The 15,781-nt window shown below is 40.1% G+C and overlaps 1 protein-coding gene across 1 annotated transcript in view; it reads right to left on the reverse strand.

The window, feature by feature from the left end:
• Positions 1 to 15,781, reverse strand: part of CC2D2B (coiled-coil and C2 domain containing 2B) — a 107,928-nt gene that overhangs the window by 9,158 nt on the left and 82,989 nt on the right. The window contains exons 26-31 of the mRNA XM_027528984.1: positions 14,657 to 14,839; positions 14,317 to 14,514; positions 12,516 to 12,605; positions 7,971 to 8,084; positions 3,743 to 3,877; positions 3,249 to 3,371 (exon numbers count right to left, since the gene is read on the reverse strand). Coding sequence (XP_027384785.1) covers positions 3,249 to 3,371; positions 3,743 to 3,877; positions 7,971 to 8,084; positions 12,516 to 12,605; positions 14,317 to 14,514; positions 14,657 to 14,839 — 843 coding nt within the window. The remainder of the gene's footprint in view (positions 1 to 3,248; positions 3,372 to 3,742; positions 3,878 to 7,970; positions 8,085 to 12,515; positions 12,606 to 14,316; positions 14,515 to 14,656; positions 14,840 to 15,781) is intronic.

A 15,781-nucleotide genomic window follows, 5' to 3' on the forward strand; every position in this document is an offset into this window, starting at 1 on the left:
CATCTAGACCAGCTCCTGCTGCTCACCCCTCTCCACTGTGCTGCTGGTCATCACTTTTTTCCCCAGGAAGCCCCTGAAGCTCCCCTTCCCCTCAGGTTTCCTGCTGTGTGCTCCCCAAAGCACATTCATTTCTTCTTAGTGGTATTTATCTCTCTCTACTCCAAGTGCTTGTTTCCTTCTGTTTCCCCTTCTAGAACACAAGCTCCAAGAATATGGTTGCTGTTCAGTCGCTCAGTTGTGTCCAGCTCTTTGCACCCCCAGGGACTGCAGCATGCCAGGCTTTCCTGTCCTTCACCATCTCTCGGAGTTTGCTCAGACTCATGTCCATTGAGTTGATGATGCCATCCAACCATCTCTGTTGCCCCCTTCTCCTCTAGCTCTCAATCTTTCCCAACATCAAACTCTTTTTCCTTGTGGTACCTATACCTAACACAGTGCTGACCCACTGCAGCACTCAATAAATGTTACCTGAATTAATAAGCGAATGATTAAAAGAAACAAAAATTCTCATCTCTGAATATACTGTTCTCCCCCTAGGAGGCTGCAACCAAATGCTTTGGTCACAACTTTGGGATGGGCAAGCAAGGCATTGTGTGGGTGCTGTAAATGTGGCCTGCTCAACAGAGATAAGCACATTTCCCCTTAACTTAAAATGACTTTACAGACGTACAAATGCTTGCATCTGCAAGGAAAATGTTTAGAAGAATACACAAGAAACTACTAACTGTGGTTATTTCTTAGAGCGTGGGGGGAAAGTGCTAAAGAGGGAAGAAACTCTTCATTTTATATACTTGGGTACTGTTTGATTTCTTTTCCCCCACAACCACCATTCCTTCTTTTTGATATTGTGAACTATGCCAAACATACAGATAAAGCACTGAGAATAAAGTAATGAACATCCACCCAACATACATACCACCTAGCCATATGTAACCTTTGTATTCCTCCGTATTTGTTTTAGATTGTTCCAAAAGATGTAGGAACTTGCTGGTGATCCAGTGGCTAAGACTCTGCCCTCCCAATACAAGGAGCCTGGGATCAATCCCTGGCCAGGGAACTAGATCCCATATGCACAGCCAAATAAATAAATGTAAAGATGTAAAACATTTTTTTTTTTTTTGAAAAAGATGTAAAACATTACAGATAGACTTAAAGTACTCTATATACTGCTCCCTGATCTCATTCCCCTCTTTTCTCTCTCCAAAGGTAACCTTTACCCTAAATTTGATGTTTATCATTCTCATGCAAGCTTTTATACTATCACTATGTATCTATGGGCTTCCCTGATAGTTCAGATGGTATTCTTTCTGCCTGCCAAGCAGAAAACACTAGCACAATACCTGGGTTGGAAAGACCACCTGGAATAGGAAATGGTAACCCACTCCAGCATTCTTGCCAGGAGAAATCCATGGACAGAGGAGCCTGCAGGGCTACAGTCCATTGGGTCACAAAGAGTTGGACATGACTGAGCAACTAGCAATTTCACTTATATATCTGTATATATAAACACATATTTTTCAAACTTCATATATATGTGTCATTTCACATCTTCTTTACTTTGCTCAACATTACATTTTTTATATTCACTCACGTTGATACAACAGCTCTAGGTCAGTGGTCCTCAACTGTGGCTACATGTGGGAGTCACTTGGGGAGCTTTAAGTAACACCAATGTGTGGGCTCTTCACTCAGAGATTCTGATGTCATGGATGTACAGTCAAGTTGAGAGCTACAGTAAATTAGTTTCATATATTCTTTTTTACTACTGTATAGAAGATTTTGGGTTTCTCTGGTGACTTAGTAAAGAATCTGCTTGCAATGCAGGAGACCTGGGTTTGATCCCTGGGTCAGGAAGAGCCCCTGGAGAAGGGAATGGCAACCCACTCTAGTATTCTTGTCTGGAGAATTCCATGGACAGAGGAGCCTGGTGGGCTATAATGTATGGGGTCGCAAAGAGTCGGACATGACAGAGTGACGTACACATACATACATATAAGATTTCATAGTGTGGGTTCTTGACAACTTATGTGCCCATTTTCTGGTTTATAAATCATCTCCTTTTTTTTTTTTTCTATTTCAAGCAATTCAGTAATGACTATTGTTGTGCTCATCTCTCTGTGCTAGGGTACATACTTAGAAGTTGAATTGGTGGATCAAAGGTTGAGGTTTTTCAACTTTACCAGCCTTACCATATTGATTTTCAAAGAGTTTATAGCAATTTACACTCCCACTGTTTCTCAGCCTGTTTGCCAATATTTGATGTGATCACACTTAAAAAAATGTTTCCCAATCTTATACATGTGAAATCATGTTTTGTTTTAAATTATATTTCCCTCAGTACAAGTGAGGTTGAGCTCTGGAGTTTCTGCTTCTATGAATTGTCTTCTTCCTATTTTTCCAATGTTCTTTTCCTTATCCCCCCTCTCTTTCTTCCTCTGGGTCATAGCTCCCAGTTTTTGAATTTTGCAATTGCCTGCACATTGACATACCATGGCTGTCAATCCAGAAATGGCTGTTGAAATGAAATTTGGGTGTCTTCCCAAAGTGATACTGAGCACACCACAGATTCCCTGGCCAAGTCATCTGGTAGTTAGATTGGTTCCTGATGCTCTGATCTGTACTTTGGTCTCTTACCTCCTGAGCTCCAGGTAATGGGTTTACAGCTTACCTTTCTCATCTTCTCTCAAGAGGAGCAAAGTAGGGAAGCTCCATCACAGTACTGGCTTCAAAAAGTGAGACTGGCTCTGGTTTCCTGGATTTCATGACTCATTTTTAGACTTTGCTCCCATCCTCTTTGGGCCCTGCTCACCGATGGTGTTTCTGTCCTATTTCTATTCCATGAGATACACATCATGGTTCAGAGCCCAGATAAGCCTTTTGTTTTTCAATTTGTATACTTTATTATTGTCCTGGATGTGTAGTAGAAGTGCAAGGTCAAAGTGAGAACTTATTACACCATCTGGACATTATATTTTCTGTTTCATGATGAACACTTTAAAATTTTTCCTCTAAAACCTAAATTCACAATTAAGATGATGCCTTCTTCTCAATTCTTCTTTTGCAAGTAGAGGAAAAGGACCAGAGTAGCCCAAGGTCAGGCTGGATGGCAGAGAAAACTGGGTTTTATTGATATTGATAAACCATTCAATAAGCAATCAGCTATATTAATGTAACAATTGCTGGCACAACTCTAAGGTCGGAACCAATGGTAACTTTCACAGAGACACACCTGGAAAAGTGTGATTTACCTGAATGCTTTGTGTTTTTGTTCCTTGATAATTTTTTGGAAGCAATTGTTTCCAGAAACTTTCCTTTGAATAGTCAAAATACACAGCCATTGGTGAATTATTCTGCTGAAGATTAAACCAGACCTATTAAAACATCAACAAAGAATCAACACAGGCCCATGGGAGTATGAAGCCCACAGTGGGTTACGGTCTTACTACCCAGTGAAGTGGCAGAAGCCAAGGACAGCTCTGAGGCAGGAGGCACAGACAATTCCAGGGGCATGTGAACACGAGACTGCTCACTGGTTCTCAGCCTTGGAGGCGCTACAGAATCACCTCAAGGAGCTTTGGGGATAGAGGATTTCCCTGGCCCCACATCCCAGGGATTCTAATTGAACATCTATGGTTTCTTCAGCATTTCCACATGATTCTAATGTATAGTCAGGGTGGAGAGCCACAAGTTGGACTCCTGAGGAGAGAACTCAAGATCTTCCCTCCTCACCCAACACACTTACGTTTTCACCATCAAACAAACAATCTACGCCTTGTAACGGACAAAATGGGTCGAACTGCTTATGACACCGTCCAGTTAATGGATTCCAAAGCAAATATTCATCAGTTTCCTGAGTTAATACATACGCCACGTGCCCCTGTCCGAAGAAAGAGTTAAAATTATTTTTGGTGGATGATTGATTTAACTCATTTTTGTATTGGAAATTGTAGTGTAAGCATATGCTATCTCTGACTTTTTACAGATAATATTATCAGTCACCTTATAGATTCTTTATTCTGTATGATTTATGTATTTATTGGCCATGCTGCACGGCTTGTGGGCTCTCCATTCCCTGACCAGGGATTGAACTCGGGCCACAGCAGCGAAAGCCCAGAATCATAACCACTATGTCATCAGGAAACTCCCTGGTATCTCTGATCTTTTAAAAGCCTTTTTTAGAATATTTAAAAAAAAAAGAATATTTACAATTTTTTTGAAAAGGGAAAAACCAAAGCAATAGAAATCCACAGGCCCAAGCTATCATGAGGGTTCAAATGAGAGAACTTATGAGCCAGTGTTGCCACCCTCATAGCAATAAAATATGTTGTTCTGATGAAATCAGTATATGAAGAACATTTCCCAATAGCTAGTGCTAATGCATAGGGGTACTTTTGTACAACTCACACAAAGGTGGTATATGGATTAGCCCTGCTGGCAATGGCACCCCACTCCAGTACTTTTGCCTAGAAAATCCCATGGATGGAGGAGCCTGGTAGGCTGCAGTTCATGGGGTCGCTAGAGTCGGACATGACTGAGCGACTTCACTTTCACTTTTCACTTTCATGCATTGGAGAAGGAAATGGCAACCCACTCCAGTGTTCTTGCCTGGAGAATCCCAGGGAGAGGAAGCCTGGTTGGCTGCCGTCTATGGGGTCGCACAGAGTCGGACACGACTGAAGCGACGCAGCAGCAGCAGCAGCAAGCAGAATATACTTAGAGATCAAGGGTGAACACCATGGAGAGTTATGGTGTTAGTCCAAGGCTCTGAAAAGCTAGGTAAAGTTAAAAAGCCATCAAATTAATTTTGAGAACAAGATCTAGAATTAGAGGCCAGAGAGAAATTAAACAGAAAATCATTTGAGGAATAAAAGTAGTCACTATGTTACTATTTTGCTCTGCACATACTTTTGAAGTGTAAACCTTTCTTATTTAGCAAAAAATAAAAATTTCGGGTAATGATAACTGCTTAACATTTATCATTTATGTACCCCAGGTTCTGTACTCAGTGCTCATGCTAATTCTACTTAATTTCTCACTTTAATTAATTCCAAATTCTGTGAGGTAGGTATGATTATCATGCCCACCTTTCACATGAAGAATAAGAGGTTAACAACATGTCTAGGGTAACAGTAAATAGCATTATTCCTTTGAGTGGGGGCTTCCCTTGTGGCTCAGCTGGTAAAGAATCTGCCTGCAATGTGGGAGACCTGGGTTCAATCTCTGGGTTAGGAAGATCCCCTGGAGGAGGGAAAGGCTACCCACTCCAGTATTCTGGCCTGGAGAATTCCATGGAATGTATAGTCCATGGGGTTGCAAAGAGTTGGACACAACTGAGCGACTTTCACTTTCACTTTGAGAGGGTAGATAAATGAGGCTCAGAGAAATAAATAATGCTGAGATCATACAGTTAGTAAATACTATTAGTGAAGTGAAAGTTGCTCAGTCGTGTCTGACTCTTTGTGACCCCACGGACTGTAGCCCACTAGGCTCCTCTGTCCATGGGATTTCCCAAGCAAAGAGGCTTCACCTCAACCACACAGCCAAGGTGAAACGTATAGGTAAGTGCTGCCACCCAGTGTGGACTCACAGGTACAAATACAAGTGTTTGTTAAACTATTGTTCACTGTTCACTGCCATCTAGTGGTGCTCAAAGCTACAGCGGAGCGATCACATGGGAATTAGCCATAGGTTTTGGACAGGGTAAAGCATCTGTCTACAATGCGGAAGACCCGGGTTCGATCCCTGGGTTGGGAAGATCCCCTGGAGAAGGAAATGGCAATCCACTCCAGTACTATTGCCTGGAAAATCCCATGGACAGAGGAACCTGGTAGGCTACAGTCCATGGGATCGCAAAGAGTCGGACACGACTGAGCGACTGAACTGAACTTTCAGCTAACAAACAGGACACAGAAATAATAAGTTTTGGAAAGGAAATACAGAGAAATAAATGATCGTGACAAGAAAAATCTGAAAGTTTTAAATGCTTATCAATATGTTCATATTATTGAATAGAAATAGAGTCCTAATAAGGCAGCTTTCTGGAGGTTTGAATACAGGAGTACATAATTAAGTTGTACAAATTAGTGAATTTCTGGCCCATTTCTTGCACAATTAAAATTTGAGCAGTGAAAAATAGGAGAGGTACATCTTAATTATCTTAAAATATAATTCTAGGAACATATAAAGATGATGATGGTGATGATGGTTAACAACCACTACATAACTATTACTACAATAACTATTACTACATCACCTACCACCATCACTTATTGAGCATTTTCCATAAACCAGGTGCTGCTCTCAGTGTCATATATTTACTACATAATTTAGTATTTCTAGTAACCCCCTGTTGTTCAGTCGCTAAGTCATGTCCAACTCTTTGCGACCGCATGAACTACATACAGCATGCCAGGTTCCTCTCTCCTCCACTATCTTCCAGGGTTTGCTCAAACTCGTGTCCATTGTATCAGTGACGCCACCCAACCATCTCGTTCTCTGCCACCCTCTTCTCCTTTTGCTCTCAATCTTTCCCAGCATCAGGGTCTTTTCCATGAGTCAGCTCTTCACATCAGGTTGCCAAAGTATGGGAGCTTCAGCTTCCGCATCATTCCTTCCAGTTAATATTCAGGGTTGATTTCTTTTAGGATTGACTAGTTTGATCTCCTTGTAGTCCAAGGGACTCTCAAGAGTCTTCTCCAGCACCACAATTCAAAAGCAAGACTTCTTCAGCGCTCAGTATTCTTTATGGTCCAACTCTCACATCTGTACATGACTACTGGAAAAACCATAGCTTTGACTATACAGACCTTTGTTGGCAAAGCAATATCTCTGCTTTTTAATATGCTGTCTAGGTCTGTCATAGCTTTCCTTCCAAGAAGGAGCAAGCGTCTTTTAATTTCATGGTTGCAGTCACTGTCCACAATGATTTTGGAGCCCAAGGAAGAAAATCTGTCACTGCTTCCACTTTTTCCCCATCTATTCTCCATGAAGTATTGGGTCTGGATGCCATGATCTTAGTTTTTTAACATGGAGTTTCAGGTCAGCTTTTTCACTCTTCTCTTTCACCATCATCAAGAGGCTCTTTAGTTCCTCTTCACTTTCTGCCATTAGAGTGGCATTATCTGGATATCTGAGGTTGTTGATATTTCTCCCAGTAATCTTGAATCCAGCCTGTGATTCATCCAGTCTGGCATTTTGCATGATGTACTCAGGCACAGAAGTTAAATAAGCAGGGGGACAATATACAGCCATGTCATATTTCTTTCCCAGTTTTGTACCAGTCAATTGTTCCATGTCCAGTTCTAATGCTGCTTCTTGACCCACATACAGGTTTCTCAGGAAACAAGTAAAATGGTCTGGTATTCCCATCTCTAAGAGTTTTCTGCATTTGGTTGTGATCCACACAGACAAAGGCTTTAGCATTGTCAATGAAGCAAAGTAGATGTTTTCCTGGAACTCCCTTGCTTTCTCCATGATCCAACAAATGTTGGCAGTTTGATCTCTGGTTCCTCTGCCTCTTTGAAACCCAGCTTGTACATTTGGAAGTTCTCAGTTCACACAATGCTGAAGCATAGCTTGAAGGATTTTGAGCATAACCTTGCTAGCATGTGAAATGAGCACAATTTTACAGTAGTTTGAACATTCTTTGGCATTGTCCCTCTTTGGGATTGGAATGAAAACAGACCTTTTCCAGTCCTGTGGTCATTGCTGAGTTTTCCAAATTTGCTGCCATGAAGTAGCACTATTATTTGCACTACTTTACAAAGAAGAAAAACAAAAGGAAGTCATTCTTTACATTGTGGAAGTTTTGATGATACAACATTATTCTCCTAAGTAAATATTTGTTTGCCTATGAAATTTCCTAATTAATTTGTTAAAAAATGGAAACTTGGAGTTGAAGTCTTTAAAACTTGCAACTGAAAGCTAATTAGTTTTGTTTACACTATTTAAATATTAAGTCCAACACTTACTTCCAACACTGAGGTTCCTAGAAGGACCAAAGCTTTCTTCCCAAAATATAGGAAGAAATTACAGAGAAGTATGGCATGCTCCTCCTTGTTTCCAATGGCTAAACTGATGCAGCGCTAAGGTGAGACAAAAGCAACAAGGACGGGAAAAAAAAAAAGGAAGGGAGGGGAGGAGAGAGAGTTGAGTAGTGCAAACATCCAACAGATTCAGGGCCCCTCCACGCCCTTACACACACATTTTTGCCAGGTCACTAAGATGACTGCAAAGTCTAAAACTCTGACACACTTTTCCTGTTAAAACTTTAGGGCATTAGAAAGAGAGAACATTGACCTGGAACATAAGGGTCACCTTTATTATGGGACAATTAATGTGGATACTGTGTGATTCAATAATTTTATCATCCAAAATGAGGCAGGCTTTTTTTTGGGGGACAAATACCCTGGGAAAACAGGGATGAGCACCAAAGAATAAATGCTTTTTAACTGTGATGTGGGAGAAGACTCTTGAGAGTCCCTTGGACAGTAAGGAGATCAAACCAGTCAATCCTAAAGGAAATCAATCCTGAATATTCATTGGAAGGACTGATTCTGAAGCTGAAGCTCCAATATTTTGGCCACCTGATGTGAAGAGCTGACTCACTGGAAGAGACCCTGATGCTGGGAAAGATTGAAGTCAGGAGAAGGGGACAAAAGAGGATGAGATGGTGGGATGGCATCACTGACTCAATGGACATGAGTTTAAGCAAACTCCAGGAGATGGTGATGGACAGGGAAGCCTGGCGTGCTGCAGTCTGTGGGGTCACAAAAAGTTGAACATGACTCAGTGACTGAATAACAAAATTGGCTAATATTTTAAGGAACTTCATCTGATAGGAAATCACACCTGTTTTTAGAGGAAAGTATCCTTTGGTCAATGGAGTCACTCTCTGCCCTGTTCCAATACAATGCTCTCAACTTAGAAGAGATCTGAGTTGGAGCCAAATCAAGAAAATGATGGAAACTTCCTTAACGGAAAGACCTGAACAGCAGGGGTAGGTGTAATCAAATGCAGAGTGCCTAGTAAAGCAGTTGTAGCAGAAGAGAAAAAGCACAGAAGAGGTGGCAGACCAGTGGCCTATGATTCAGCTCCAGTCTATAGGTGTGTTTTGCTTGGCCCCAAAATGCTTTTAAAAATTGGAAGATCACACATACAACTCTGAATTTCTAGATTCTCTTTAAGAATCAAAGGATCTAACAAAATATATGGGCCCAAATGTTCATACGGCAATAATGTGTTGCTGCTGAGTAGCAGCTGTAACATGCAGACTCGGCTGCACCATTTAGACTGGACACGTGCTTCCAATTCATTAGTCCCAGAGAAAGGGCTGTGGTGGCCAGGGAGCTTGGGGAGGGGGAGCTCAGGAGCTCTCAGAGTGACTATTTACCAGTCAGTCTGGAAGCATTTCAATGGTTTTTTTTTTTTTTTTTTTTTTTCAGTTGAATTTTGTAATTTCCCCAGTTTATTTGAGAACAATTTTTTCTGACATATATTCATATGAATTTTAGATTAGTTATTTCAAAGTGTGCACAAATTATGTATATTTCCCTATAACCAGGCACTGACAAAGCAATACTTAATATATTGATATTTAAGCATTCCAACATAAAAGGACTTTTTCCAACTTAATACTTTTCCCACATAAGGTGATCTGTAATTGACATTCAGGCAATTGTACGCATGTAGAAGCAGACACAGTCCCCAGCTGACCATAATACAAACCAGCACACACGTCCTTCTCCTGGATATAACTACATTTCCAGAGGCAAAGGAGTTCCAATGGGAACACATAAGGTGACTTCCTTATGAAACGAACCACACAGACACAAACTAAGAAGGAGTGAAGGTGCTGAGGATGAGTCCCACGACCCTCGCTCCTTCCTGTCCTGAGAGTGCTCGCCCTTCCTGTCCTGAGAGTGCGCGCCTGGCAGCTCACCGCCGCTGGGCACCAGCCCGTGGAGAGGCGGTGCGGCAGGGCCCGTCCACAGCGGGGGGGCAGCGCAGGCCCCCGGGGGCGTCTCACTTCCCTTCACTATGGTCTACTGTGCTGCTCCACTATTTCGACTGTTCCACTGTTTTTGTAACTGGGGCATAGTGGGAGGTTTAGCTAGTCTAAGGAACTCTTACCCCACATAAAGATTTTTTATTTACTCTTTCGCCAAACACAAAGACTGATTTCCATCTACAATTATTTTTTCAGGTAAGAAACAGTGAGTCAACTGAAGAGAGGGCTGCGGCCTTGGCTTGGAACGGTGACACTGTTGACACTGGACACATGGCCTGGGGGGACGAGCCTGGGCCACAGCGGGACGGCCGGTCAGTGCACCTTCTCCAGGAAGGCCCTGCAGCACCGCACGCACTGCTGGTAGACGGTCTCAAAGTCGGCGTCGTTGCCATAATAGGGATCTTCAATGATAAGTTGTTTTTGTGGATCATAGCTCCCGAGCAGTTTGATTTTCGCTCTGCAGTTTTTAACTTGATTACTTTTTCTATTCAAATCTCTCAGATTGCTCTCATCCATACATAGTATATAATCAAAAGTGACAAAGTCTTCTTTGGTAACCTGTCTTGCTTTATGGGCTGTGTTAATGCCATGATTTCTTAGGCAGCTCACAGCTCTTGGGTCTGGTGACCGGCCCACGTTCCAGTCAGAAACAGCGCCACTGTCAATGATCCAATTATCTGAAATGTTTTGATCAGTTACAAGTTTCCTGAAAACCGCTTCTGCGATGGGCAATCGACAGATGTTACCCAGACACACGAACAGCACCGACTTGGTCACCTGCTCAGCCATCTTCCCCCATTTCAATGGTTTAACAACAGATGTGGCCACATCAGTACGCACTGGCTGGATGTGATAGTGAGGGATAGAGGTTAGGAAGAATGGTAACACGGCTCTTCTGAACGATACGTGTGATGAACAGGAGAATTAAGAGCAGAACATGAGTAGTCTTCAATGTCAGGCTAAGGAGGTTCCCCTGACTGCATCTCTTAAGAGAAGGAGGGAATGAATGAGAGTAGGTAACTAACATTGGAAAAGACTCTGAATCTGGGAAAGATGGAAGGTGAAAAGAGAAGACAGCTGCAGAAGATGAGGTAGTTAGCACGATAGCATCACCAGCTCAAAAGACATGAATCTGAGCAAACTCAGGAGATTGCGAAGGATAGAGAAGCCTGGTTGCTGCAGTCCAGGGGGTTGCAAAGAACCGGACACGACTTAGCGACTAACAACAACAAGGTAACTAACACACTGTGTTCTAGTTGCCTGTCCTTTCAAAATCCCTGTATGACACAGATGAGGAAAGTGAGGTCTAATGAAGCTGAATAACTTAAGTCACACAGGTATCAGGTGGTTGAAGTAGGATTTGAACCAAGTTTTGTTCAAAGACTGTATGTTGGGTAGAGGAAATAACTCCTGTGATGATTTAATTAGTCATTCACTCAGGGACATCCCAAGTCCAGAGTTCATGGCAATGGGAAGACAGCAGCCAAAAGGAAGCCTGTGCCGGTGGTGACCTGTTGATTATGAGTACTGTGTGGCTTGGAGGGCACTTGGAAGCACTGGTATTTGCCAGAATGGTTATTTTTATAGTTATTTTTAGCTACTTTAGAGGCTATCTTTCAGTGTTCTGCAGGATTGTAACACATTCTGATTAGTTTGAAGAGTCTCAGAGAGTCTAGAGTAAAATTCAAAAACTCTTTGAGTTTTACCAGATTTGAATCACTGGGTCCTGAAACAAACCACATGCTTGTGTCTCTTTTATTCTTATTTAGCAGAAGGCAGGGTAACTGACCTATTAAATTAGTCCTGTGCTCTCTAAATCCTTTTCGGCCTCAAATCCAGCCTCTAAACATTCTAGATAAGTGCAAATTTGCCTTTTCATTCAAGGAGATTAAACTTGGGATGTATATGTATAGTGTGTGAGTACAGGGCCAGTGTATAATCAACTAAATATAATTTAAGGTGAAATGGAAAAAGTTAGGCAATCTAATTAGGACTGCCAGATTTTGGGGGGAGGGATGGGATGCCTAAAGCAATTTAAATTTCAAATAAATAGTTTTTAGTTTAAATATGTCCCAAATATTGCATGGCAACCAGTCTAAATACAATTTTAATCCAAGTGCCAAGGAAGCTCTTCATTCAGATATGGGAAAACTGGGGAAAGCTTCTGGGAAATGATGGTATTTCCCCTAGATTTCAGGGTCTAACCACCTCTATAGTGAACAAGGCATATTTCATATTTCTCTCTGGAGAATGTCATAATATTGTACTCCTGGAATTCCTGCTTAATCTGAATATTATGAGCTACTTAAAGAGTTGAACAAGATTTTTGGTCTTTAAGAATTATTTTATGGGTTGTTACAGAGCTGAATGAAAACAGTGTATTAAATTATCAAATGTCTTCAAATTGCATAAGGAAAGCTACTACATAAGTGCATAATATTTTTGAATATTTCTTTACAAGAAAAGCAAACATTATACATTTAAATTGTAAATTGTAATTGCTTACCTCTGATGTCATCCATATATCAAAACCATTATTTTCATCCAGTGCCTCAGGCATAATAGGAATCAAAGATACAAAGTGAGCAACAAGGTCCTAAAATAATATTAACTTAGATTTATTAAGAACATACTATATGTCCATCACCAAGCACAGTGCTTTACATGCATTGTCACCAAATTTAGTACATCCTACAAGCCTTTGAAATGCACACTATTATTAATTTTATTTTACAAAAGAAGAACAAGCTTAGAGTGCTAAGATAACCTGCCCACACTAACACACACACTAACACACTAACATAATATATGGGTCACATACTAACACAACATATGGGTCTCTGGGAATAAGCCCAAGTTAGCATGACTCCAGACCATGTATATTAATCATTACATTTCACTATAATAAATTAAAAATTTAAATGTGATACATTACATGTATACTTTAAAATACAACTGTTTAAGAAAATTGAAAAAAGGTGTAGAAGAGTAGCAAAAGTTTGATTTTCTTCTAGGTTCAAAATCCATAAGAATTATTTTTATTAATAATATCCAGTTATAAGTTGCTGCAGCAAGAAGATATTGGTGCAGCCTATTTTTACAAACAACAGAACTTCTGTTGTGGACTGCTACCCCTACGGGGCTGGAGATAAGGACTCAGGTTAGAGTTAACACAGAAAGCTCACCAACATTTTCACTGATTTACAGTAGCTACCGTATATGCACTGCTATGACCTCCTACACTAATCATGTTTCTGACTTCATGCAATTAATTAAACATGGCTCATAATTCCTGATAAGCAGAAGAGCTAGGATTTACACTACTTTTTTTTTTTTAAAGACAAAGACTGCCTTTAAAAGAAATCTGAGAGCATTATTATCTCCTTGGACTTTTGGTATCAGGAAACAGGAAAGAAGAAACCCAAAAGCAGAGTGTAGTAAAATTTGATCTAAATTAGGACTTTGTTTTAGCTTAAAGAATTCAGGTGAGAGCTTCATACTGGAAGAATAATATAAATAAAATATTCTAAAAAGAGTCAATTGAGTCAATCAGGCCCGAATAAATAAAAGGTATAAATGATTTCTCATAGGTGTCCTTTAATCAAAGCTTTTTTTTCCCTTAAAGGGGAGACTAGATTTCTGATTTCACATTTTCCTTTCTCAAAGTGAAAGAAGCTATCTCCTCTTCTGAAATCATAATGATCAACTGTACATGTCTCTTTTGTCAGCTGGTAAATAACAGATACGCATAAAGCCACATAAGGTGAGAAGTGTTATGTTGGCAGTTTACAGAGCAAAAGATAACATAGCCTCTTGACAACAAGAAGCAATCCTTAGAAGGACACAATCTCTTTAGAAATACAACTTTCAATTCTGCCTGAAAATCAAAGGAATTTTTCTGCATCATTTTTCAAAGTCTGACAGAAAGATTATGAAGTTGGTATGGTCGCATGAAGTGATGTGGCAACAGTGACCTTCAGTACAAGTGGGCAGAGTGAAGGGCAACAGGAGGAAACGTTTTCTTCCACCACACACTCAGGAGCACACATTGCAACACAGATGCTATCTCTCTCAGGAAACTGTCTCAGCAATTTTAATAAGAAAGTTTTACTCAAAGTTAACATTAAAAAATAAACCAATTAAAATAAATATAAATTTAGAGTGATCAAAATGTTCTAAAATTTACTGTGGTGATGGCTGCACAACTTGGTATATATATTAAAACCCACTGAATTATATACTTTAGAAGGGCAAATTATATGGTATGTGAATATCTCAATAAATTTACTAACATAAATATCACTTACAAGTCTTGCATTAGAATCATGAAGAAACATATCCAGGAGTTGTTGAGGTGGATTCAATGCTTTGATGTATCTTATTACTAAGATCTGTATCCCTTCATCATTAAAAACAGTAGTGGTGATTCTTCGTTTAGGAAATAATGCCTTACAATTTTTTGTAAAAATCCGTGCTCTCTCCAAAATGTCTATTTGATCTGAAAACTAGAATCAAGTTTAAAATATTTCAACTTGCTACCATATTGTTCCCACAGGAAAATATCAAGAACCAACATTCATTTTTGTCATCTTTGAAATTAACACTCCTTTGATAGTATATCTGAAAATAATTCAGTGGAAAGCCTACCTTGTCTAGTTCTGGACTACAGATGGCATATGATATTTGAGGTTCAATAGTAGCAAAAATATTTAAGAAGGTACTTTCTTTTAAATTCTGTCCATTATAATCTTCTTTAGGAGACACATAAGTCTTACTCCAAGTATACCCAAGCAAAACAGGTGGAATATTTACTTGAAATGTTCCACTAATCTGAAAGAGTATATGAACAGAATGGATTCTGCATGATAAAAATAAACATCAGTCAAAGATAGCTCAGTTCAGTCTACTCTATTGCAGGAAATAGGCTTGCATGGGTTCATGCTGATTCGACTAATAGGGACTTGCAAAGAATGATAAAGTTTTCCATGATGATCTGCTCACAAGCAACCTTGACACCCTGGGTCCCTCTGTAATATGTAGTATGTGGAAAAGGCAGAAGTAAGAAAGGGATGAAATGAGGAAGGAAGTTAACATACCAGAGTGATAGAAACTCTTAGAGAATAAAATTTAAGCTCAGAGAAAAATGCTAAAAGACCATGTTACATTTTGCACTGGGTCTGGAAAGAGAAAAAAAATGGAACAGAAGGAGAGATGACCCAAAGTCCACTGGAGGAGGGACCGTGTGTGTATGTGTGTGTGTGTGAGGAGATAATTTAAAATAATAACTACTACTGATAATAACATAACTAATATTAATAGTTATTGAGCACCTACTATGTATAAGGCATTCTTCCAAGTGCTTGATATAGATCACATTATTCAATGAGGTAGACGCCACTAATCTCCATTTTATAGATAAGGAAATGAGTTCAGAGCATGTGAGGAAGTTGTGACAGGTCACACAACCAATGAGTAGTAGAGCCAGGATTACAATGCAGACGAGTCTACCTTTGAAGCTCACCTTCTTAACTACTTCTCTATCCTAGCATCTGGCCTGAGACTGAGAAGTAACTGCAGGGATTTATAAGAGGAGGCCCTATACCTCCAACAGCTTAAAATCTCCATTGCTCTTCATTCGCAGCACTTGTATTTGTAACGTGCTCCCTCATGACATGCTGTGATTGCATAGAATCATGGAACCCATGGTTACGAAGCAATGTCATTTTTCAGAAAATGTATGAATCTGGAATTATGTAACTATTATAAACAAAT

This window comes from Bos indicus x Bos taurus, chromosome 26 (assembly GCF_003369695.1).
Source record: "Bos indicus x Bos taurus breed Angus x Brahman F1 hybrid chromosome 26, Bos_hybrid_MaternalHap_v2.0, whole genome shotgun sequence".
Lineage (NCBI taxonomy): Eukaryota > Metazoa > Chordata > Mammalia > Artiodactyla > Bovidae > Bos > Bos indicus x Bos taurus.